The sequence below is a fragment of the Peromyscus leucopus genome, unplaced genomic scaffold (assembly GCF_004664715.2).
Source record: "Peromyscus leucopus breed LL Stock unplaced genomic scaffold, UCI_PerLeu_2.1 scaffold_599, whole genome shotgun sequence".
Classification (NCBI taxonomy): Eukaryota; Metazoa; Chordata; class Mammalia; order Rodentia; family Cricetidae; genus Peromyscus; species Peromyscus leucopus.
The window spans coordinates 3,446-29,331 of NW_023505507.1; the positions used below are offsets into that span (position 1 = coordinate 3,446).

Here is a 25,886-nt window from a genome sequence, read left to right on the forward strand (position 1 = left end):
GTAGGAGAGCTAACTTAGGTGGGGTCATGGCTTTTCTTGGGTTTTGGTGTTTTATATGAGGAATTATGAATAAAAGCCAGAATCTTATTGAAACTTTAGCAGCTGTTCAAATTCCCTTCTGATCTAAATGACATCATTCCACATGCTGTTTATTTATTTATTTATTTTTTGGTTTTTCGAGACAGGGTTTCTCTGTGTAGCTTTGCGCCTTTCCTGGAACTCAGCTTGGAGACCAGGCTGGCCTGAACTCACAGAGATCCGCCTGCTTGGCTCTGCTCCCGAGTGATGGGATTAAAGGCGTGCGCCGCCGCGCCGCCGCCGCCGCCGCCTGCCGCCGCCACCACCGCCCATCTTTCCACATGCTGTTTAACTCCAAGGCCCTTTCACACAGGCTTGTTCATTTCCTTCTCTAAACTGGGGGGTTGGCCAGGTATCATTAGTTCTGTTTCACTGACATGGTGGCAGCAGGAAGTGGAAGATCAATGAATGACATCCAGAGAAATCCCCAACGAACCACTTGCTCCTGTGCATTTTACAAACAGGTAGCTCATCTGCTAGGAATGGGAAACTGGGCTGGATTTGGAGTTGGCCGGATTTGGGAGGCTGATGAGAAATGATCAGGCAAAGGCAGGCTGCAGGGAGCTCAAGACAGAGGGGTCTGCATCACTCGGCAGTCGGGCCTAAGAAGCCTTTGGCTGTAGACAGCACTGGCTGGCCAATTCTCAGGAAACTCCCCACCAGTGACTCTAAATCGCTAGTCCTACTGGACTGAAGAAGAAAACACAGACGACAGCCAGTAGTGTTTCACTCTAGAAATATTTAGGAATATAACACTGTGGAGAGAAACATGCTTTGTTACTAAGAATGACTCTTGTCAGTCCCATTTTTTTTTTCCTGAAAATGTTTGGGATCAGACATGCTTTGCATAAAATTCTGGATCCACCACTAAAGAAATTCTGCAAACTTGGCCAAATGACTTTATATCCGAAGTGTAGATTCTGATGCACACAAGGCAGAGTGCTTACCTCAATATTTCAGTCTGTCTGTCTATCACACCTAACCAAAACTGGTTAATATTGGCATTTAGCATACCTGCCTCCTCCTTTCAGACTTCTAACACATCTCTGCCGGATTGTGCCCACTGACTAAAGGGTTTCCTCACTAGCGTTTGTACTGTTAGCTCGCTTTCATTAATGAATATGCCTTCAGCCAGATGTGGTCTCTATAGTCTCTTGGTTCTCTTTAGAGTGCCCAGTATGTCTTATGGAGATAATGGCTTTCTGAGATGTTTCTGGATTAATGAATGCCACCTTAATCTATAGATTGGGCCTCACTCCACCTTGCTGTTGTGACTGACAGTTTAGGAGTTGGTGGAGATGCATAAGTCACATCAGTGAAAAAGTGGAGAGGATGTATGAATTAGAATTGGTCCAAATTAGATTTCTTCCACTCACTAATTATGTACTTGGTATAAATGAAGATATGAAGGTAAAAGGGTAGTTATATATGTGAGCATGAGGCAGAGGGACTCTTTTCTTTCTTCTACATTGATGACATCAATAAAATTCCAAACATTTGTAAATTTTCTCTTCTCGAACAGCTGTCGTTACTAGCTTTGAACCAATGCAGTTACCTTCGATACCCAAGCATGTTCATACATGTAGGCCAGATTGAACATGGCTTGTGCACTGTGATGCTTGTCTGCTGCGATGCTGTAGTGTGTGGCTGCCGTTTCATAGTCTTTCTTAGTCCCATAACCATAGTAATGGTAATCTCCAATTTTCACTCTCGCAAAAGCATTCCCTGAGAGAAATAGGAGAGAGAGAATAGTAACCCAAGTGACTCATGTATAGTCCTCAGTAAATCAACCTAATAAGCTGTAAAAACACCGAATACATACACTTATATACGTGTATACAATGAATATTCAAAATCTCACAGCTAAGATTCTATATGATATGAAACACAAGACACAACACTCAATGCTAGTAGTCTTCATTGCAGGATACTATTCATGATTATAATGTTTTGAAAGAAATGATAAAGTACACACAAATTTGTATTTAGAGACAGGACAACAACTCCTGGAAAACTGAATCCTATCTTTCCTGCCCTTAGAATTCCTTTCTAAAACTTCATTCTCATGTAGTGGCCCCATAAGGGCAATGCAAGAACTCCAAGGCTCTTAATTACTAAAATTGTTCTGGAGCCTAGTCTGGCACTTGATAAATATTTATGGAATGATCATGCTAGGATATTTTTAGAAAATGCCTTCCAAGAGGTAATTTAGGATATTACTTTCTAATAAACATGGATATGTAGATATATCAAGGAGGGAGGTAATCACATTACTTTTAAAGATTTGTGGCATCATTCTTTTGAAGGCCACTTAGAAATGGCTTTTAAGTGTGTGTATGTATCTCAGGAGATGGCCATGCTTCTGTTCCCTAAAAGAATGTCGGTTGAAAGGATGAGGGAAAATTCATGTTGGACATTTGCCTCAGCTGTGGCCAACGTTTCACAAGATCCAGGCTTTCTTGGAAAATGGAAACCATATGTATTAGGGTCTGAGGCATGTCTTGAGATATAGGACTTCTTCAAAAATTCTTTCTCAATTTGGCCCAGTGCAGTGGATTTTTTTTTTAAGTTATACCTTTGGGTAACAAGATTCCTCTCAACTTCTAGTGTCTCCTGTTAAAGCACAGATACTTCACAGATATGTGACACCACGAGCCATCTTTGTTTCTTTGAGCAGAGGTAACACTTGAAAAGTCTTAAGCTGACGAAGACACTAGGTTTCAGATTTTGCTTCCTACATAATTAACACAAAATGTATAGGCAAGTGGGAGCAAGGGCTGACGGGGATGGCATCCCAGCAAGGGTAATTATAGAGGCCAGCAGAGACATGATGCGTCAAAGAGAAACCCACTCCATCTCTAATTTTGTTCAAAGCTGTCATACTGACCACAAGTTTCCTTCTTGGCCATAGTCACAAAGGGATAGGACACTTGTGTATTCTTAAGCTTTTCAGTTAGAGCATGATCCCCAAGTCCCTGAGACTGGAGGACAGTGAACAAGCCTGTCTTCAGAGCAACAGTACCCTAACGAATGCCTGTGGCAATTCCGACAGGCTCCTGGATAGATTTGTTGACTAGAGAGAGATTTCTACTGCAATTCCACAGATGCAAGGTAGTTCTGAGCCCTGATGTCTCAGTACCCTCTTCATATGAAGCAGCTGCTAAAAGAAGCATTAGTGACTAATTGAAAGTTTTCATTATTAGATTTCCTACTTTTGTGAGCCAGTCAGCAGCCATAACTTTGAGATGGGTATGTCTGACCTTTTTGACACGATGATTTTGAGCAACCTGGCAAGCTGTGTGTGTGTGTGTGTGTGTGTGTGTGTGTGTGTGTGTGTGTGTGTGTGTTCTATTTAATATTAATGTCTCTTCATTTTCAGCTTCCCTTTTCTTTGGTCCAATTTCCACACCATTTCCTGGCTTGAAATAAACGTGTATTTGTTGCAACTGAGCTGATTTGCCATGGCTGAGAGATTGCTGGCATTGTTTTCTCACTCCAAATAAGGTCTTTATTGCATTTTACAAAACATAGAATTTCTCACTAAAATCGCATTGACGGACTTGCTGCTGTCTAACCAGCTCAGCTGGGTCTGTGAAGGCACCACTGTGGGTTTTTTCCCTCTGCTTCATATTAGCATCATTTGAGAATCATTTTTTATCCTATTACTTCCTGTTAAAAAGGATGATTCAGCCTTAACAGGAGATGATTTCAGGAAACCTAATTGGAAATAAAATTGCTCTCTTATTGCTAGAGTTTCTCACACGTCCAAATGCCAACCGTGACAGCTGTGCAACATCTCTCTGGTTTTAATACTAAATTTTAGGGGGGGAAATGAGGAGGGACACGTGATTCAAATGCCACCTGACAGTACTGTTCCGAGCAATGATGGTGTGCATTCCTTACCACATGTGAAACCAATGAGTAGGAAGGCCTTGAGGATGCCGAGAAAGGATCTTCCCACTTTTTTTTTTTAATTTCAATGTATTGACGGTGAGAGTAAAGCTCTAAAGTGTGTTGTCAACATCAGCGTCTCGTTTTAGAAGAGAAAAGTCAAACGTAGTCGGCACATAATTAATTTTGCCTACAGACTCACAGAGACACAGGTCACAGCTCAGGTTAGCTCAGTAAACAACTCAGCAAATGAATGACTAAAGCCAGATGAGGAAAATTGTTTTCTTGAGTAAAATTACCATGTTTCAAACAACAGTTCTGGTACCATGGAGACAGAGACAAACTCCTAGGGCTTGCTAAACTAAGGGACTTTGAGACTGATGAAGAAAATGAATTCTCAGAAATGACCTCTAACAGCAGTATAATTTGAAGTGCTCTCAGCTTGACACCCTGGTACCTCTCTGCCTCTGTGCCCAAAACACAGCTGAAGCGTAGCAGATGAATAGCCATGGCTATGGTCCAGCTATGTGCCTAGTTTGATCTGTCTTATACCTTGAATGGCGGCTCGGTTCCATAGCAGAAGTGCCATTGGATACATCTTCTCTTTTCCCAGAATTTTAGCCTTCTCTAAAAGGAAAAAGAAAAAAAAATAGAACTATTCCATTAAGAGGCTTAAAATGAGGACATAGTAAGCTGTTTTTTGCATATGTATGGTTGGGGAATTTTGAATATTGTATCTTACTAGATTCCAAAATGAATGCTGAATTGCTTTGAGCTACTTCGTATCCCATTTCTGCAAGCAGTGCATACTGAATAAGAGAAGAGTCTACGTCGCCATCCTTATAGGCAAAGTAGGCTGTCAGGAATTTCTCAGCCCAGTGGCCTAGCTCACAGACACCTTTATACAGCTGAAGATGGAAAGAGAAATCAAACAGGCTAGTTAGCTTCATCCCACACAGTGATCTGTGATCCTCATCTCTAGCTTCTGCTGGCTGAGCAGGCAAGAACTTTTTTCTGAAATGGCCTGGCTTTTGAGAATTATTTAGAGTGAAGAATTAATACATCTATAGCACACAGATTCTCAGGGTAGTTTTGTCTCTGGCAAATAGCTCTCCGGCTCCTTTTAATTTGTGTAATAGACTTTCCTGGCTTGGAGCTCTCGACGGATAAGCATATCAATTTGGAGGGCTTTGTTGTTAATAGTGTCATTTTACAGGCACTGATGCTCTGCATGGACAGAGGCTACAGTGATGTGGAATGAGAAGGAAGGGAAGTCAGTGCCTGAGGGTATAGGTGACATAATGGAGGGAGGTGTGCAGAGCTCCGTGGGGACAAATGTCAACTTAGCTGAATAGCCTTATGTAACCAAAAGAGGTTAGCCATACATAATTCATTAGGAAGTTGGCAAAGGAACAAATCTAAAGATAGATTATTAGCTGGCAGCTTTGGAAATGAGTTTCAGAGGGACCAGATTGCAACGTGGAGGTATTTATACTGGTGCACGGACATATTTAATAAATCAATGAAGGGCATTACGGCCCTAAAAGCATTCTTTTGAAAAGTACATTACTGGCTCAGGCTGAAAGAACCCACTTTCTCAATTGTCATCCGAATCATCAAAAATCTAAGGACTCTGTTTTCTGGGATGGAGTGGGCTCTATTTTCTAGGCTAAATGAAGCCTGCCTTTCCCGAGTAGTGACTTCCAGTCTCACTGGGAGTGCCCAGTTGCTCTGGTGGTTTGACTGAAGGTTGAAACAGAGCTTCTAACTGAATCCAGAGGCCAACTCTGACTGTGTGAGGAGCCAAACTCCAGAGAGGAAGGGGTCATTTCTCTCCTTCTCTCTCCCAATTTAAGTTACGCTCCTGTTTTTCCTCCTGTCAAATGGTGGTGTTCATTGCCAACGCGAGAAAAGAGTGATAAAACAAAGACAACGGCCTACTCTGTGTGACTAATGGAAGAGCTGTAACAGAAACCCCGGGTTTACCTCCACCGCGTTCTGCATGATCTCAGCACCCCTGTTCCAGTGGCGTACATCTCGGCTAGGTAATAAATGGCGAGAGGCTGCCCACTCTGAGAGGCCAAGTAAAATATTTGAAGGCAAGTTTATAATCCTTCCATACTCCAAAGCCAGCTGAAAATTAAAATTCTTTTAAGTCACTCAATAAAAAAAAAAAAACATTCTATGGATATAATGGTCACAGTGATACCCACAAGTCTAAACAGGATGGGAAAAGACTGAGAACTGTAAGTAAAACTTTCAGGTTCACTATTTTTGGACAAGTGGCTGCGTTACTCTATGATCTTTACCCAGTCAGAAAATTAAGAAAGAAGGGCTGTTCAGTTTCACGCACATAAGGAGACGAAAGAAGTGTGTGGATCATGGAGTTTCTCTGTGATCATACCATTACTCTGTGTCTCTGTCTCTGTCTCTCTCTCTTACACACACACAACACACACACACACACACACAACACACACACACACACACACACACACACACACTCCATGTAGAACTTAACCAGTCACAAACACAGAACAGGCAAATCCCAAGTTCAGGAAGAACAGCCCTGTCTGAGCTCATAATTGGAGGAAGGAGAGGCAGAGGCATTTGGTGCTGGGCAGCCAGTAGATCTCTAGCAGGAAAGGGTCTTGGCTCAGTTCTTGTTACTGTTATTCCTCTTTCTGAGTCATTCCCTTCTAGGACTTCACTTGCAAAAAAGAAGGACCTTTCCCTGGATCGGCTTTACATTCCCTTCCAGCTCAAAGGTTTCCTTGGCTTTTAACAGCAGTGCCACATGGGAATTAAGCTAGAGCCGTGGCTCAGCCTGGTATTATGGCACACACCTGAAATCACAATGCTCTGGAGACTACGGAAAGAGGCCAGCAGTCTAAGGCAGCTCAGACTACATAGGGAGACTCTATGTCTAAACTGATAAGTAAATAAATAAAACTTGAAAAAAAAATTAAAAGAGCAAAACATCTGGTGACAGATCACTTGGAATTGAATCCAGCCTGTCTAGTCTTGGATAAGATGTGTGGCCTTGGTATGACTCAGTCTGCTCAGCTGTAAGCTGTGGGGTATCCATATGTTGAGAGAGTACAATGAGCTGGAGACATGTAAAGCCATTACTATTACTCTTTCTAGACGCTTGAGGAATCAGACAGATCTAAACTGAGGACTTGGAGTGAATTAGGATAACATGATGTCAAACATATAGTACAAAACAGGCCCCCTAGAGCTGGACCACAGTGGCAAACATCAGCAGACTTCTTGACTAGATGTGATCTACTTGAGAGAGTTGGCTGTTGTCCAGGCTCCATCTCGCCATGATGGACTTGGTGAGGGCATGTTCAGATGTCTGGGATTTGTCCTGACCACTCACCCTTTGAACAAATGTCCGTCACTGTCTGAGGCCCGTTCCCCTAACTACCTCGCTATTGCTCTAAGAAGGCAGTGTTTTTGCCTGTGAACTAACTGAGGGCAACTCCACCTTATTTCCCTCAGTCGCCTCTCCTCCCCATCCTCCCCAAGTTTATGTACCTGTACTTTCACTTGCCTTCCAGTGCTGCAGGATGAGAAATCCCACTTCTCTGTCAAGACCCTGAGGCCTCCACCTACCTGGGATCAATCAGATCTTAACGCCACCAACTTTTCCCAGGACCTCCTTTTATCAATTATAATTATGTTCATGTCTCTCATCATGTTATAAAAATTCCTTCTTGGATGTTGTTCCCTTCAGTTCCTTTTCTCTCTTAGAGATACATTTTGGAAATACTATTTTTCCTCTTTCTCACCTTGTATTCACACCCTAACCCACTGTCAACCAGTCCTCATTCCAATAAACACAAGAATCTCACCAAGATTCTCCATATTGACCAAGCAATAAGGATACTGAATCATTTCTCTTTTCTTCCCTCCTCATTCCCCTCTCTTCCTTCTCTCCCCTCCCTCCTGCCTTTTCACTTCCTCCTCCTCTTCTCTCTGCCCTTCCTCAAACTCTCTTCCTCCACCTCCACTACTCTATCACCAGACTTTGTGCTACATTATCAGTAAAATGTACACAGTATCTGCAAAGCTCTGTCTTTTCACCCTTTTGGGTCCCTGTCAACCCTTCTCCCCTTCCAGGATTTTGTTCTTTTTGACAACCATGCTTCTTTGGCTTATCCTTTCAAGATGCCAAAAGGGATCACCAGATTTATGAACATAGCCACATCTCCCTTTTCTCACATTCTTTCTTTTTCCTTTGCAAGCTCAACTACTCTTAACTTACACCTTTGTGTTTATGTCTTAGATCTTTCTCCTCAGCCTTGACCTCTCTTGTGAGTGCCATCGTTACTTCTGGATGTGTATGTACGCTGCTATCACAAGAACCTCAAAACATATATATTTACTTAAAATTTTATGTGCATTGATGTGAAGGTGTCAGATCCCCTGAAACTGGAGTTATGACAGTTGTGAGCTGCCATATGGGTGCTGGGAATTGAACCCAGGTCCTCTGGAAGAGCAGCCCGTGCTCTTAACCACTGAGCCATCTCTCCAGCCCTCGATCCTCAAAATTAACCTAGTCAAAGGTGGGCATCCTGCCTCTGTATCTCCTCACCCTTTCAACTAATGTCCAAGTCTTTAGGTTTCTTTAAAGCTCTCTTTAAACTGATGCCTTAATGTTCGTTGCAAGCCACTCACAGCAACCCTTTGATGCTTGTTATATGTGGAGAAGATTTACTAATGCATACATCGTTCTAAATGAAGTAGCCATATTTGTGGTACCTACAGTAGTACATGAAGCCTAGCTGGAACTGTGCATTAGGCCATCCCTTCTCTGCAGCTTTCTGGAAGTATTTAAGTGCTTCACCATAATTCTGCAAGATAATTACACTTATTACTCAAAGTTATATGCATAACTCCATGGTAACAACCACTTTCCAGCCTAAGAGTACTGTCACTGTCCTATAGGCTAGTTAAAATAGCACCAGAAATATAATACATTTTCATTAGTATATTAGATTCCATAAAGAAATCATTATGTTATTTCATTGTAAATTGTATTTTTCTGTATTGGTAGTTGGTTTTTAGATGAGGGAAGGTCACTCAAAAGACATATTAAGCTAAGAAGATAAATTTCTCTATCAATAAAATCCCTCAGGAGGCAGCTGTTTCAAAAGCTAGTTTGACCCTGTGAGTCTCAGACACAACTGTGGATGCTATTCTTGTCATAGGTTTGTTCCTCAGTCTCTTTGGCAAGGATTTTACTGAATCACTCCATTCTCTGTCAGATATACTGGTTTGTCTAAACCAAACAATAAAAGCTAATTTCTATACATTAATGCATAACCACTAATGTTAGCCGCAAAAATGCTAGAAATATGTTGAAGGGATGGCAAGGTTATTGAACTTACCACAGGAACACCTTTTCCATGAAAGTAAAGGAGACCAAGTCCATGAAGACCAATTGCATTGCCCTAGAAGAATTTTAAAAATCTGTGATAAGGAAAATTACTGCAAAATCAGTTCAAGTATTTCAATCACACCCAGTAAGAAACAGCCAAGGCCATCAATTAGGAGGATGGCAAGTCATTCGGCCTCTCCAGCACCCTTTCACACCCTCGTTACATCACTCCTCTGACTAGAAGAACAAAACAGAAGGAAATGGAAGTCAGGTTTTTTATTTCATTCTTTCATTTAGCACTTAGTGCTTGCTTTGTGGGCGATTCCATAAGAGACACTGGCAGAGTAAATGTAAACTCTGCCTTGGGGGGTCACTTCTGAGCCATATCAAAGAAGTGGGTCACCTTTCTTTCTCCCTTCCTTCCTTCCTCCCTTCCTTCCTTCCTTCCTTCCTTCCTTCCTTCCTTCCTTCCCTCTTTTCAGTTGGTTTTGTTTGTTTTAGAGTTCTTACCAAATAGCCCAGGCTGTACTCAAACCTACAATCATCCTGCCTCAGTGTCCCAAGTGCTAGGATTATAGGCCTGCACCACCAAGCCCCGTTATGTGGGTCTTGTTCCTTAGTCATGCTAAATGTAGTAAGTCTTGAAGTAAAATAAGTTGAGAATGTTGTGGACAGATAAAAGGGGGTACTTGACTGGTTGAGGTAGGAACATGGGAGAATCAAGTTACTATGGTAGTGACATTTGAGCCGAGACTTGAAGGATGGATTTGTTTTCTAGAATGGGAAGGTCTATTCAAATGATTGTTACCTAATTTGTCCAAAGGGAGTTGACATCAATAGCCAAATAACATTTCAGGACATTGGATTTCAATGCAACCACTGCTAACAGCTAATAATCTATTATTATTTGTATATATTACATGTGGTGTATGTTTATTCAAATTCAACTGCTCATGACATGACAAATGTCTGCCTGATGCTACATTACCATTTTTTTTCCTAATTTATACTTAGAACTCTAAAAATGGGGTGCTTTCAATATGGGGAGGGCAGTGCTGCATGAGCACATGTTCTGGTGTATCAATATTTAGTGTGTCAGCACAAGGTGAAGGGTGAGCCTTAAAATGACAGGTCATATGGCTCATGGTAAAGCTCTTTGGTGTGCAAGTAGGACAACCTGAGTCATAGCCCTGAGACCTATGGAAGCCATAGTTTCCTGAAAGGTGTTCTCTGATCTCCATATGTTGTGGGATGCATACCCATGCACGCATGCATGCACGCACGCACGCACGCACTCACACATGCATACAGTGACTTTCCAACAGAGAGTTCCCTCTTTTCTTCTCTCCCCTCATGTCTTTTGCCCTCTGGTGGCTGTGTAAGAAGCGGAGCTTGGTCACTTGGCTTTCGTTCAGCAGATCTGTGCATCGATCTGTTTTATAGGCGTACAGAGTTTCCTCAGGAAGTTAAATTCTGATAAAAAGCTCTCCAGTGTCTCCTAACAACCTAAATTTAGTTCTGTGGATGCAGCCAGAGCATGCCCCCATGACCTGGGAAGAGCACAGAAGCAGAGAAGGCATATTTTAAATACCATCTCAAGAATCCCAGCTTTGAGCCTGTGCATTTCAAAGGACTGAATATTATAAAAAAAAAAAATCCTTTGGATATTCCATCAATATTAACTACATGGCATAAAAGCCCTCCCTGTTTGTTTTGTGTTGGGCATTAATCCTGAGGCCTGGAACTACACAAACATTCTGTAACTGGGCCATATCCCAGCCCTTTCTTCTCTTTTCTCTTCCATCCACCTGTGATTTCTAGTAGTCACCGTTACTCTGCTCTGGGAACAATAAGACCTATTGTGATGGATGTGGCAAAGTTTAGTGAGTCTGTTATCTAAGAAGCATCATTTAAATGTTAAAAAAAAGGATGAAAGGGCAGGGAAAGAGAGGAAGGACAAAGGGAAAGGACTATAACAGCCAGAACAAGCTATTTTCTCTCACTGGTAACTCAATGGTGGTAGGCCCAGAGCACCTATTTAGAATCTTAGCACCGGAGTGGCCCACTCTGTCTCCTCTGTGCTCTGTGCTGGTGATGTAAGGAGTCGTTTTAGGACGCTACCCTCTGAGTGTGACAGCCGTTACCTTCATCATCAGAATGGCTATGGCTGCTTGCAGGAGACCCTCACAACTGGGTCTATTGATGTTTCCTCATAGAAGGGGGAGTCATTAGACTCTGCATGAGATTCCAAATGTTCCCTTTTACACCCTTCTTTCGATGTATGAAATTCTGCTTCATTTGCAGATCTTGTGGTTTGGGGTCTCCCTGGAGTGTATAGATCACGCCTCTATGATGAAGCCATTGTCTGTGCTGCACTGAGGCTTTCCAGTGGGGTGGCTGCTCTGGGGTCATCCATGTTCCTCTCAGTCAGTGGGTCTCAACCTCTAAGTCATGACCCCTTTTGCGAGTTGAACAACCCTTTCACGGGGTTCACCTAAGGCCAATATCTGGCATATCAGATATTTACATTACGATTCATAACAGTAGCAAAATTACAGTTCTGAAGTAGCAATGAAATAATTTTATGGTTGGGGGTCACCACAACATGAACTGTATTAAAGGGTCACAGCATTAGGAAGGTTGAGAACTACTGCTCTAAGTCACCCTTGCCCATGCTCTATAGGTAAGCCAGTAAACTCACTGGTGTGCCAAGTTGGATTTGGTGGCACCTTTGATCTGTCATTGAGTCCTACCTAAGGTAACTTGACTTGGACAAGTGGTAGAACAGAGGAGAGGGAGGCAAGCCACGAGGACCTGCCTTGTCTAGGGACAGCAGCTGCTGGCTAGTTCTCTACTCCCGTTGTTACCACATAGAACAGTAATCCTGCTTAGCCATTTTAAAAGAAAATCCAAAATTATATTTTCATTTGCCAACATGGTAACAAAATTTAAGGGAGGTACATCTCACATGGATTATCATGATCATGAACCGCAAAGAGATTTGACTGTCTGTGGTTTGATGTGACATTTACTGATTTGAAAAACACTTTCTGGGCTGACCAAAACATATGTGTAGCCAACTTCCCAGTATACAACTTCCATATTAGGGCTTAGTGTTCTTGATTAGTTAAGGGACATGAACCTTGGGAGCAGATGGCCATTTAGCTGACATTTAATGAACCTTAGCAAGAGGCTAGGACCTTGTCCTCCTCAAGTTGAGGGGACATAGATTCCAGACAGTAGAAAAGAAGCCAGAGGGCAGAAAGCTCTAGATGCTAGAGTAGAGAATACAACACTAATCCAAAAGAAAGAAAGAATTTTGTGAGCAAAAGGATGTAGGGAGGCTTAATGGAGGGAACAAGGACTGAGCCCTGCTCAGGATGAGTAGAACTTAGAATGAGGACTACAGGATAGAAGGGTGTGATAAATGTATGAAGATAGGGTTGGGCCTGGTGTGTCCTGCATGAGACAACTGAGACAAAGGAGTTTGTAAACGGTACTTTTATGTCCTGGTACTGATAGAACTTTAAAGCAAATTAAACAGCACACACACACACACACACACACACACACACACACACACACACACACACACATTATTTTGGAGACAAATTGCTCAGGTTAGCCTTGAACTTGATATGTAACTCCTGATTCTCCTGCTTCCACCTCTGGAGTGCTAGGATCATAGGCATGTATCACCACATCTGCTTTCTTCAGTGTAAAGATCAAACCCAGCATTTTGTGCACACCAGACAAGCAGTGGACTGACTGAGCTATAGCTAAATCCCAAGAACAATATTTTATTTTTAAGTTGCAAAACAAAAACATGTGTGAGAACTCGAACACGTTGTTCGGGCAATAGCTAGGGAGTATGGTTGTGCCCACCTAATGCCATTGAGAAGAATTACTTTCAATACAGTTTTAGACTTCCTTCATAAAGAAGAAAAGCGAAGGTTAAAAATATAACTAGCCTGGGTCACTGCTAGTTACAGATCCTTTAGCATGTGGGGGGCAGGGTTAATTTATGCCCAGCTTCCTGGCATTATTCTTTTGGGGTGACAAGTCCATATTATTTGCCAGATTAAAAAAGATTGTCGTCAGTTACCTCCTTTAAGCCTGCCCTCCCTTGTCTCCCTAGTCTAGTGGTGTTCCAGATAACTGTCTCCCCGAGTGGTGATTTCATACAAACTACAAGGGAGAGGTGCCGAGGACCGGCCTCTCAGTCATCTTAGCACAAGAGCAGCAGCCACGGTCTGCTTGTCATTCCTAAACAGGCTCCTAAGGCAGTGTACAGCTTGTAAAAGCAGAACAGTTGCAAGTATTCTTGATCCAAATGCTTCTTGGTTTTGCCAGTTTGTAGAATGAAATCGTAAGACAGGAAAAAAAAAAATGCTTCCTATTGTGGGTGCCAGAGAGTTAATCAGGGCATTTCCCGAGACTAGGCCAATGGGTGTGGGATGAGGTCTTTCTTTGTATAGAAAAGGGATTCTGGGTAGCCTACTGAGTTTACTCCGACAGACACCAGCTTCACTGAGCCTACAGCAAAGATATTTTCTTGGGTTTTGTTTAGTTTTTTTTCCCTTTGACATAGGGTCTCATTGTGCCGCCTTGTGTGGTCTTGAACTCACAGTGATCTGCCTGCCTCTACTTCCTGAGTACTATGATTAAAGCCATGTTCAGCAGTAGGAGATAGATTGTGGATATCCTCAGGTACTGGGGTGGGAAGAGATGAGCTTCAGGACCTTCAAAGACACTAAAGTCCTCAGATTCTGGACCTCTCACATGTGATCACGTACTATTGCATATAGCCTATGCACATTCCCTATACCTTGAATCATCTCTATATAACACAACAAATACAACCTCAAGGTGATGTAAATGGTTGTTGTACTGTTTAGAGAATAAGAAATGCAAGAAAATGTCTGTATGCATTCCATTGCAATTTTTGGATCCATGATTAGTTGAATGCATGCTTATGGAACATGGTATACAGAGGGTCAACTGTCACACCCTTTCTGTATTTCCTCATAGCTGCAAGCTATTCTGCCTTGGCTATGCTTCGAGGTTTACTCTACCTAACTAGTTCCAGATTACAAAAGACAACTATTAATATCCAGCAACTATTATATGCCAGGCAAAGCTTTCATGGTTTGTAATATGACAACATCAGGCAAATCTTATATTCTGAACTTACTGATAGGGAAAGTGAGGCACAGAAAAGTTACAAAACTTATCATGGCCACACTTGGAGAAAGTTGCAGGAATAATGCTCAAGCCAGAGACTCGTGTTCTTCTCGCCTTTCCTTGGCCACCGCCCCAACAACCTTCCACATAGGCTGCTGGGGTTCTAGCCTTTATATAAACCATCCCCGAGGAAAGCTGGATGGTGACTACTTTTGTCTTAACCTTATTGCGGTTAGTGATTAATGTGTCCTCTCCATTCCTACCCTTATGTTTCCTGTTCCCAAGTCATGGCTTCCTCTACTGCTCAGGGGAGAGGGAAGCTGCGTTTCTGTCTAGCTTCCTGCTGGCTCCAGCAAGGGCGGCCAGGTCACTGCCCTTTTCATTTACCAAAAGACAGAAGAAAGGCCATATCCCTCCATGCTCCAGCTCAGTACTTTATTGCTGATGATCTACTCCTCTAGGACACGAAAGTCCTTTCTGAGGCTTATTGTCAGGTCCAAAAGAAACTCTGGACCAATGGCTACCCATAGTGCCTAATAGCATACCAAAGTGAGTGTATTAGGCTCTCTCAGTTTATTGCAAATACCCGTTACAGAGTCCATGCTGGCACCCTGACTCCTCCCAGCTCTTCTCACCCCACCCCGTACCCTAAACTTCTCCAGCTCATGGGCTTCCCTCCCCACAGCTTCTCATTCCCATATAACCCTGCTATTTTGGCCACATGCTTGCTCTCTTGATCTCCTTTTGTCTTCCTGTCTTTGCTCTCTTTCTTGGTTCTCCTCGCTCTCCCTGCCCCCTCCTCTCTGTCTGCTCTGGACTCTTCCAGATGCCTCTGGCTGTACTCTCCCTCATATCTACAGCAAAAACTTTCCCCTCAACCAGACCTTGGAGTGGTCATGTCCTCACTTTATACACTTATCACAGGGGCTTAGCATTTTGAAGCCAATTCTTGGGCATTAGTCTGCTTAAAATAGAAGCCAGTTATCTTATATGTTTAAGGCAGTGGGCTGAGGGTGTACCTTGCTGGCCGCCATGGAGAAGTATTTGAAGGCAGTGGCATTATTTTGTGGTGCAGCAGTATTCCCCTCTAAGTACATCTATGGATAAAAAAGAGGATATCAATAGGAAAATCATTTAAAAGTGATGCAAATATTTAAAAACTAAATAGCAATAATGATCGCCAGAGCATTGTGAGTATAGTAAATATCACTGAATCATACATTTTAAAGTAGTACCCATTATCTTAGTTTTATGTCAGGTAAGAAAGCAGAAGAAACTAATGTCACCTACTACATACACACTAGAGTGATGTTGCCCCAGGACAAACGGACCCTATTTATGTTTTCTCATATTTCTCGCATCCAAATTACAGTTTGTAACATTTCTAGAAGCAGGGTACTCATTCCCATGGTAACTAATGCAAATCAGCTGCAGGGAGCCAAAGCAGCCTGCAGAGTGGAGAAAGCAGTGTCTTTATGGGAAAGAATAGCCCATCCCAGGAGGCATAAGGGCTGATTTTGACTTTGGTTGGTGTAGAAGTGTTTCTCATTCCAGGGGTGGAGGAAAGAGACACCTACTTGACTGGGCCAGGGCCTGTACCAGTCTCTGATGACATCTAGCCTGTTACCTGTTGGGCCTCATAGCTACCCTTTGCAGAGAAGTTCAGGCCAGGTGTATTGCAAGGTTCTGTGAGTGCCTCAGATAAAGGCTGAGTTTCTAATAGGCTTCTTCCTGTCATCTCAAGAGTACCACCCACTGGCTGCAGCTGAGTACCTCTTCAACTGCTTGTATAAAAGGGGTCTTCAAGTGTGGTCACACCTTACCCTGCATTCAACTAGCTGTACTAGTTAATTAAGAGTACGTGTACACGTGCATGTGTGTGCGTGTGTGTTGTGTGTGTGTGTGTGATTCATTTATTTATTTATTTATTTGCAGTGCTAGTGATTGATTTGTCCTTGTACATACTAGGAAAACACTTTGCCACTAAACTGCATCTCAAGTCCATTTCTTAGGGTGTGTGTGTGTGTGTGTGTGTGTGTGTGTGTGTGTGTGTGTGTGTGATATGCATGTGTAGGGCCAGAAATCACATCGAACGTCTTCCTTGATGGATCTCTACCTTATATAATTAATTAATTAATTAATTATTTTTTTGGCCAGGAGTAGTGGTATATGCCTTTAATCTCAGCACTCAAGGGGTTTAGGGAGATGGATCTCTGTGAATCTGAGGCCAGCACCTGGTCTATGTAGCAAGCTTCAGGCCAGTCAGGTCTACATTTTGCGTGTGCGCATGTATGTGTGTTGGAGCAGCTGTATTGCTAGCATGCATGTCACAGCAGGACAGTTTTGTTGAGTTGATTCTTTTATTCCACTTTCATGTGGTTTCTGATGATTGAATTCAGATCACCAGAATTTCCCAGCAGATGTCTTACCTACTGAGCAATCTTACTGGCCCTTCTACCTTACATTTTTAGGCAGGGTCTCTCACTAAGCCCAAGACTCACTGATTCAGCTAGACTAGCTGGCCAATGAGCTCCAAAGATCCGCCTGCCTCTACCTATTCAGTACTGAGGTTACAGACCTGCATAACCATGATAGGTTTTTTTTGGGGGCGGGGGATGGTAGAGATTGAAGCCCAGGTCTTCATGCTTGACAGCAGGCCACTTTATGAATCAAGACATTTCCTAGTCCCTGTGTTTCTTAGCTTTTAAATAAATATCAAGTACTGATGAACTAGAATGTACCTTTCCTATAAATGCCATGGCATTTGCGCTCCCAGCCTTTGCTGCCTTTAAAAAGTAGTATAGTGCCTTCTGGAGAGAAAAGGAACAGTATTATTGCCAGTCACAAATACATTCTACAAACTGGCTCTTTGAACCAGATTTTATTCATTCAATGTGCATTCAAAAGTATCTATGAAATAACCTCTTTGTTTAAGGCACTCTTCCAAGTGTTATTTCAACTATAAACCTGAAGAGTGGGAGAATGTGTATGTGTGTGTGTGTGTGTGTGTGTGTGTGTGTGTGTGTGTGTGTTCTCAAAACAGGGCAAATATATTTTATATACATATGTAATATATATATATATATATATATTAGAATGTAAAACTTTTTTCTTCTCACATTTGGAAAAGCTGGATAGGCATGTGGCTTCATAGCAAAAGATGAATCTCAGCTACAGATTTAAATAGTCCAGTATTTGGAAAAGTAGGCTTCTATGTACTTATTTTGAGACAGTATGTACTACAGTTGGCAGAATCCTTATGTTTATAAGTCAGAATAAGGCCAGACACACCCAGCTGCTTGGTGAGACCATGTCTTTGTGTAGAGGTCAGCTTCAAGACAATTTCTTCTGAATCAAAATGAAGGAGATCAGCAAAGCCTCTGATTTCTCTAAGTAATAAGATTAAACATTCTAGAATAATCTTATCTCTTACTGTTGCATTCGCTAGGCCTCATCTTCACTTTCTAGAAAATTCCTGAGAAATAAAAGTGACCAACTGCAAGAAAGAGACCTAAAAATAACTCTTTGGTGTCACATTTACACACAATTCATCTGTTTGAACTCAATGAGTCTATCTTTACAATAGATTAATATGCAATTATCTGTTCCCTCCCAAAGAGAAGAAAATATTTAGGGAAGAAATATGGATAAATCTTTTATATGAAAATTGGCTCTAAAATGTTGCCATTTTATTTGAGAGCTATTTCTATATTGCTAAGTCAGTCTTCTTTGTGGACATAAGTACAGATGCACCTTTGCTGGACTTCAGTGCATCATCTCTTTTAGTCTTCATTTGTCCTTTATATTTTTGGTTGTGAGCCTAGCCTTTAACGGCTGAGCCATCTCTCCAGCCCTCCATTTGTCCTTTAGAAAATTTGACTGGCATCTGCTACATGCCTATTGGTGTAGCAATGAACAAAATTATGGTTCCTTAGATTTCATATTGCTAGATGGTCCACCAGGTGAAAAAAGACAACATCAGTGATGATCTATTGTTGACCCTGAATATTATAATATTGACCTGCCAAGTAAGGTTTTCCCATTGGTGAAATAGTGGCATGATTGTTGGGGTAACCAACACCTTTCTGATTGTATTTAAGGTGAGCTCTACAGGAGAAAATTCATGGCTGATACTGTTAACTTGACCAAAAGCCCACAGCTAAAGAGGTCATGGTTCTAAGAGAGAACATATTACTTCCTTCATTTTGCTAAATGCCCATATTATCAAACTGTTTTCTAAATAGTTATGTTTCTATACCTATAGATTAGCGTTACTGTTAACCTTGGCCAGAGAAGCTTCTTTTTGCAGTGAGTAACAGTTAGTACAGAGACTCATTGTTACCAAAGACATGTGAATAAGTCATTGTTAAATGCTCAGCCCTAAATGGAACATCTCTATCATTCCCTATTTCCCACCCCATACCCACACTGGCTCAAGTTACACCATGGCAGAGGAGATGGAAAGAATGTGTGAGCAATGGGGAGGAGAGCTATGAAATGCTGTCTTCTGGACATGACATGGCTGTTTCACTTATGAATTCACAGCACCTGTGGTTACCTGCACAAGAACTGTATAAGATCAAGCCAGTCAACATTACAGCATGGAATGGTGCATGGCCTTAATGGCCCTATTCCTAGTTTAGGAGCTATTGATAGTTTAAAGTGTTCGTGAGGATAGAGTCAAGTTTCTTTGAGGGTTTGGCCACTGGTAAGTTGCTAATACCCCAGTGGATGGCTCCACAACCATGTGAATGTAGGTAGCACTAACTGGACTTAGTGTTATTTATACATAGAAGAACTTATCACTATATCTATATTTGTATATATGAAGAGAATGTGAGGCGAGAGAGGGATGTATTGGGGGAGGAGTCTGGAAGAATAAGTGGGGAGTGAAGTAGATGTTGAAGATACATTGAATACATGTGTGAAAATATCAAAGAATAAATAAAATTATTTTAAAATAAAACATGGTTCCTACATTTGATACCTGACAATGGTGCTGAGAAAAAAAACCAAACAAACAACAAAAAAAGAACATATGTTAATAGCACTGAGTAGGTGAGGAGATAAAAGGAATGCCCCCAAATAATTAGATGGGTAGAGAATGGGAGAAGAATATAGGTTGTACTGTTTCCTAACAAGTATTTATATGGCTTTTCTTTTTAAGTTCTCATACTATCATTATAAGGAAGGTACTGTTAATATATAGTCTTATTTAATGACATCTAAAGTCATGCACTCAGTATATATATTCCATAAGAGGACTGAATACATTTTCTATGCCCTTGGACCTCTGCCTTCATGGGATAAAGGAGAAGGCCAAAGTGATAGAAGCTTCACTATATCGAGGCAGTCAGAAACAGAGGAGTGTCAAGAAAAAGAGAGTCTTCATTCCTTTGGGAATGTCTAAGCTGCCTAGGAAGTCATCATTGTTTCAGTGTGGCCGGAATAGACTACCCCAAATCTAGGACTTGTAAAAGAGAATGCAGTTGTTGACTATTAAACTAAGGGTTTAATTTTAGAAAATAAACATCATTAGAGATTTACAGTCATTGGGAAATCTTGAAACTAAAAATCTCTGGACTAATTAAGTGTTAGATAGGAGAAAATTAAAACTATGTATTGTAGCATGAATTTTAAAAGTTCTTATTAATAAAATCAAACCCGAGGTGAGTTATTGCGGTCCATGCTGGTAGATCAGAGAGACAGAACAAGCCACAGCTATCTCACCTTGCCATTTCCTCAGCTGGTCCTGTTTCCTCAGACTGGAAGCCTCTGAATCCTCATCCAGAATGAATCTCAGCTGAACTGTGTTGCTCCATAGCCTGAAAGCTTAACCAGGCCAAAATCTTCTAGTTTCTCGTCCTCACGCCTTATATATCTTTCTGTTTTCTACCACCACTCCCTGGGATTAAAGACTGGCTTTCTGGGATTAAAGGCGTGTCACCATGTTTGGCTATTTCCAATGTGGCCTTGAACTCACAGAGATCCAGAGGGATTTCTATCTCTGGAATGCTAGGATTAAAGGTGTGAGTGCCACCATTTTCTAGCCTTTGTATCTAGTGGCTGTCTGTTCTCTGACCCCCAGATAAATTTATTAGGGTACACAATATTTTGGGGAACACAATACCACTACAATGTATGATTTGCCAAATTAAAAAAAAACCATACTGGTTTTGAAAAAGAGCTTTTTGTATGGGTGCTCTTCCTATCCAAATACTAACCAGGCCTGTCCCTGCTTGGGTTCTGAGATCTGGTGAGATTAGGTACATTCAGGTTGGTATGACAATACCAACCTGAATGTACCTAATCTCACAGTGGGCCAGAGCTAAGCATACACCCAAATAAGGGTGTCGTCTGTGCAAGTCACACTATCTCTAGGTTTGATTGCCTCATTTAGATTCTCCTCCTCTGTGTTCTCCCAGTACCCTGTTCTGTCCCTATAATGTCTTTCACCTACCAATTTATCTGTTTGTCTCCTTCAATGTTGGATCCTCTGTACTTAGTACAGTGTCTTCATATATTAAGCATGCATAAAATAGTTTTAAAATCAGTGAATGAATATTTATGAATCTTTAAAACAAGGGACCTGGACTTTAATCTTTATGAGACATCTTGGCCTAAGTACAATGGTCCTAAAATCATTTCAAAGTCCACTTTAGTAACTTGGCTCTCAATTAGTTTGCAGTAGAAAGTTCTGGAAGAAAAATTTTCATTCTGGGAAAAAGATAATTTGAACTTTTAAAAGGAAATAATCTACTCAGAAGCAAGCTCTAGAGTTCCCAACCCTTGTGAACAATGTGACCCCATAAAGTTCATCAGAGTCGGCAGCTTCTCATATAGCGCTTAGTGGTATGGCTTGTTCTACTCCACCGTCAGGGCTTCCTCTACTCCACTGCCGTGACTCTCTTCACTCCACGTCAGGGCTTACTTCACTGCAGTGTTGTAGCTTACTCTACTCCAGTGTTGTAGTTTTCTTTACTTCACTGTCTTTGCCTACTTGGAACTTCAGTTCTATTTAAATTTACCAGTTCTGATGTGATTGCTTCTATTGTGTGATTGCTTCTAGTCTAATTTTTTTTTTTTTAAAGAGACAGGGTTTCTCTGTGTAGCCCTAGCTGTCCTGAAACTCACTCTGTAGACTCAGAGATCCACCTGCCTCTGCCTTCCTAGTGCTGGGATTAAAGTTGTGCACCACTACACCTAGCTGTAAAAATGTATTTAACATCACATGAAATTGCCATGCAAGTCACTTTGGTGGATATACAAAAAGATACTCCATGAAGGCAGTTTCATGTAAAACCAAGTTATTGCTCTCAAGAATTTTGATGGTTTGGAGGTGCAGTTCAGTTTGTAGAGTGCTTGTGCTTGCCTAGCTTGCATAAAACCCTGGTTTGATCTCTAGTACTGCATAAACTCGATGAGGTGATGTATGTCCCAAGTAATTCCTACACTTGGGAGATGGAGGCAGGGTAATCAGAAGATCAAGGTCATTCTCAGTTACATAATGATTTTGAGGCCAGCCTTGGCTATATGAGATCATGCCAAAAACAAACAAAACAGAATAATTATCCACCCAGCCATCCATGTATCTTTTAAATATTCACTGAGCAGAGCCATAAATGTAGCTCAGTTGGTAGACTGCCTGCTTAGAATGCACAAGTCCTTGGATCCAATGCCCCACACTACTTAAACTGGGCATGGTATACATGCCTGTAATCCCATCGCTCAGGAGGTGCAAGTAGGAGGATCAGAAGTTCAAAGTCATCCTCAGCTACATAGTGAGTTTGAGGCCAGCCTGGAGTACATGAGACTTTGCTTTGAAGAAAATTATTGAGCACTTATCAATTGCTCATTCTACAATGTACACTTTAATCAGGATAGATCCTACTGCAGTGGCAGATTATAGTCTAAAGTCATATTGACAGCTACTTTCTTTCTCAGTAGAATAATGGTTTGTGTCACAGCTAATGGAGTGTTATTATGAAAAACAGCATGTCTCAGGCATTGTGTTAGGTAAAGTTTCATTATTTAAACTCCCCCCCCATCTTGTAAATGTGACTTTTTATTGGCTCTAAGAAAATCCCTAATTTAATCAGTTTGTAACATTTTCTCTAGAATGAAATGAGAAGGAAATGCATTATTCTGAAAACATTTATGAAGACTCCCCTTATCCAAGGCTCTGTAGATCATCCTAGAAAGGGACTTTAGTCTTTCTCTATATTGGGTGGCAGAGAGGATAATGCAGATGGCTCTCAGGGTTGATATTATTCCTCTGCCAGTTTTAATTTAATTATGCTGCATCCACTTTAATAATATGCACCCAAGCACCCAGCATTCCTAGTCCAATTCATTCTGAGCTTTTATATTTTTAAGAATGCAAATGAAATTAAAATATGTGTATAGAAAAATTCAAGATAATGTAATCAAGAATTGCACATACACAATTTTTAATAATTATAAATTTGGTCAGAGAGGTGCCAAATTATTCCCTATGATAACAAATTCTGAGAGAAATTAATTTAATCAAATAGCGAGCAGTGATGGGGAAAGGCAGGATAGTTATTCCTGGGCATTTTGATATTTAATTTGCTGATCAGCAAACTGGAGCATCACGTTTCAAATGAGCCTTGTGGTAATAATTTCTTCAGTGAACTGAAACATCAGACGGGCTGAAGTGGTGGTTTTCTTGGATGGAATGCTGAGAGGTGGTGGAATGCTGAGAGGCATCATCAGTGTGTGGGTTACTAGCATCCACTCATTCAATATATATTTACCGAGTGCACTGTTCCTAGTAGAAGACAAACTAGTGAGCAAGAGAAACGAGGACATAAATTCCACTCTGGACACAGACAGCAATAAAGACAATAAAATGAAGGGAGTGCTGCTACCTGGAACAAAGGGTTTACTGCTGCTGGTTCAGAGAAGAATTGCCAGGACCATCGTGTTACAAGAAAGCATCGGCAAAGGTCAGTTTGGAAAAGTTTGGCAAGACAAATGGTGGGGAGAAATTGTTGTGAAGATTTTCTGTTCTAGGGAAGAATGTTCATGGTTCCGAGAGACAGACATTTATCAGACTGTGATTGCTCCAAACCACAGAGGAGGCAAAAAAAAAAAAAAAAAAAAAAAAAAAAAAAAAAAAAAAAAAATCTGCAGGAAACCATGACCATGCCCAACAGTGACTTTGAAATCTTCAAAAAGATGACAGGATCCTACAACGATGATTCCACATGGACTATGATAAAGCCATTAAGCCGATTAACACCATGGAAAAATCGACTTTGGACTACAAACTGGTCAGAACAATTTCGAGAGGACTAGTTGAGATGATCCAGCCTGACAGACTACTCAAACAAGGACTTGAAACAAGCCCTGAACTTTCTTATTATCCAGAGACTGGACAAACGATACAGGACTTGATGATTAGCCCCAAATTTTCTTTTCAAGATTCCCTAAAGATATCTTTACCCCTAGAAAGTAAAAAGAAAAAGAGAATATAGATATGAGATAGATCATGAATCTACTCTGAGAAAAAAGATAAAGAAATAATAGGATAAATAGGTAGATCACTGAATCTACACTGAAGAAAAAGGGGAAGATATAAAAATGACAAAAGGTAGACTAATGAATCTATTATGAAAAGAAAAGAAAAAAGAATATGGATATGATAAGATAAAAAGGGAGATTATGGAATCTACTTTTAAAAAGGAACTACTTGTTTTAAATAAGATAAGTAATGAAAATTTTATGGTCTGAGTTTATCAGATGTTACTGGACTGGACATTGTTAATATATATAATGGAGTTTTTTTGTCTGGATCTGTCAAATGTTAATGGACTAGACATTGTTAATGTAATCTTGACTGTATATTGCATATACTTATTGAGGATAGTTTTTCTTGTATTAGTTATAAGATTTTTTAATTTTAGACAAAAAGAGAGGAAATGTGGTGGTATTGTGTTCCCCAAAATATTGTGTACTCTAATAAATTTATCTGGGGTCAGAGAACAGACAGCCACTAAATACAAAGGCTAGAAAATGATGGCACTCACACCTTTAATCCTAGCATTCCAGAGATAGAAATCCCTCTGGATCTCTGTGAGTTCAAGGCCACATTGGAAATAGCCAAGCATGGTGACACACACCTTTAATCCCAGAAAGCCAGCCTTTAATCCCAGGGAGTGGTGGTAGAAAGCAGAAAGATACATAAGGCGTGAGGACCAGAAACTAGAAGATTTTTGGCCTGGTTAAGCATTTGACTGGTTAAGCTTTCAGGCTATGGAGCAATACAGTTCAGCTGAGATTCATTCTGGATGAGGACTCAGAGGCTTCCAACCTGAGGAAACAGGACCAGCTAAGGAATTGGCAAGGTGAGATAGCTGTGGCTTATTCTGTCTCTCTGTCCAGTATTCACCCCAATAACTGGCCTCAGGTTTGATTTTATTAATAAGAACTCTTAAGATTCCTGCTACAAGGGAGTTATATGTGCCATACGGAAAATAAATGGTGTGGGAGTATAAGTAGTGGAACACTGGAGTTATCAAGAAAATTCTTTCCAAGGAGGTGAGACTCAAAGGATAAGAAGCCAAATAAGCGAGAAGCTGCCATAGTAGCCCCTCAGAATCTTTCTATTCTTTCATCCTCCCCTCTTCCCTGTGGCTAGCTAACTGAGCATAAGCCAAATAGGCTTAAGGTGAGATTTCTGGAGGAATGTCCACATATATTCAATTTCACTAGACTGAGGAGTAGAAAGGATCAGCCTGAACCTGTCCCAAAGAGTGCTTGACTATAGGAAATGTTCTGGAATTAAACTCATGATCTTGAGATCTCTGGATAAGAAAAATGAGGCCCAAGCCAATTATTAGAAAGTCAGAGATGGAGGAACCTGAGTGATCATGCTTCTCTCTGTATTCTTCCTCTAAAAATGGAAAAGCAGATTTTAGAGGCTATATTGTGGGAGTGGTCCAAAAATAAATGATATTTACTAGAAATAACACAGGTTTTCAGTGCCGAAGGAAGGCCTTCATTCAATTTTGCAATTTATTTTTGATGATTTATTTTTATGTAGGAGGATTTTGCCTACATGAATGTTTGTGTACCAGGTCCAGAAGGAGGCCAGAAGAGAGTGTCAGATCCTTTGGAACTGGAGTTATAGACGGTTGTGAGCCACCATGTGGATGCTGGGAACTGAACCTAGGTCCTCTGTTCTCTTAACTGCTGAGCCAGTACAGCATTTTTCAAATTCTGCTTCCTAAATGCACTTACTTTCCAGCTCTGAGACTTGAAACAATTTGCTTCATCTCTACAGAGCAGGCTTTTCACTTATAAAGCACTTAAAAAAAAA

General features: G+C 41.1%; 1 protein-coding gene across 1 annotated transcript in view; it reads right to left on the reverse strand.

Annotated features, from left to right (window-relative positions):
• Nucleotides 1-1,633: 1,633 nt before the first annotated feature.
• The window catches only part of LOC114703590 (protein sel-1 homolog 2), a gene marked incomplete at its 3' end in the record, with an annotated part of 43,033 nt that continues 18,780 nt past the window's right edge, over nt 1,634-25,886 (reverse strand). Inside the window, 10 exon segments of the mRNA XM_028884440.2 lie at nt 1,634-1,803; nt 4,522-4,596; nt 4,712-4,877; nt 5,671-5,677; nt 5,962-6,058; nt 6,061-6,102; nt 8,744-8,831; nt 9,369-9,431; nt 15,562-15,639; nt 17,284-17,352. Of these exon segments, the coding sequence (XP_028740273.2) occupies nt 1,634-1,803; nt 4,522-4,596; nt 4,712-4,877; nt 5,671-5,677; nt 5,962-6,058; nt 6,061-6,102; nt 8,744-8,831; nt 9,369-9,431; nt 15,562-15,639; nt 17,284-17,352 (855 nt within the window).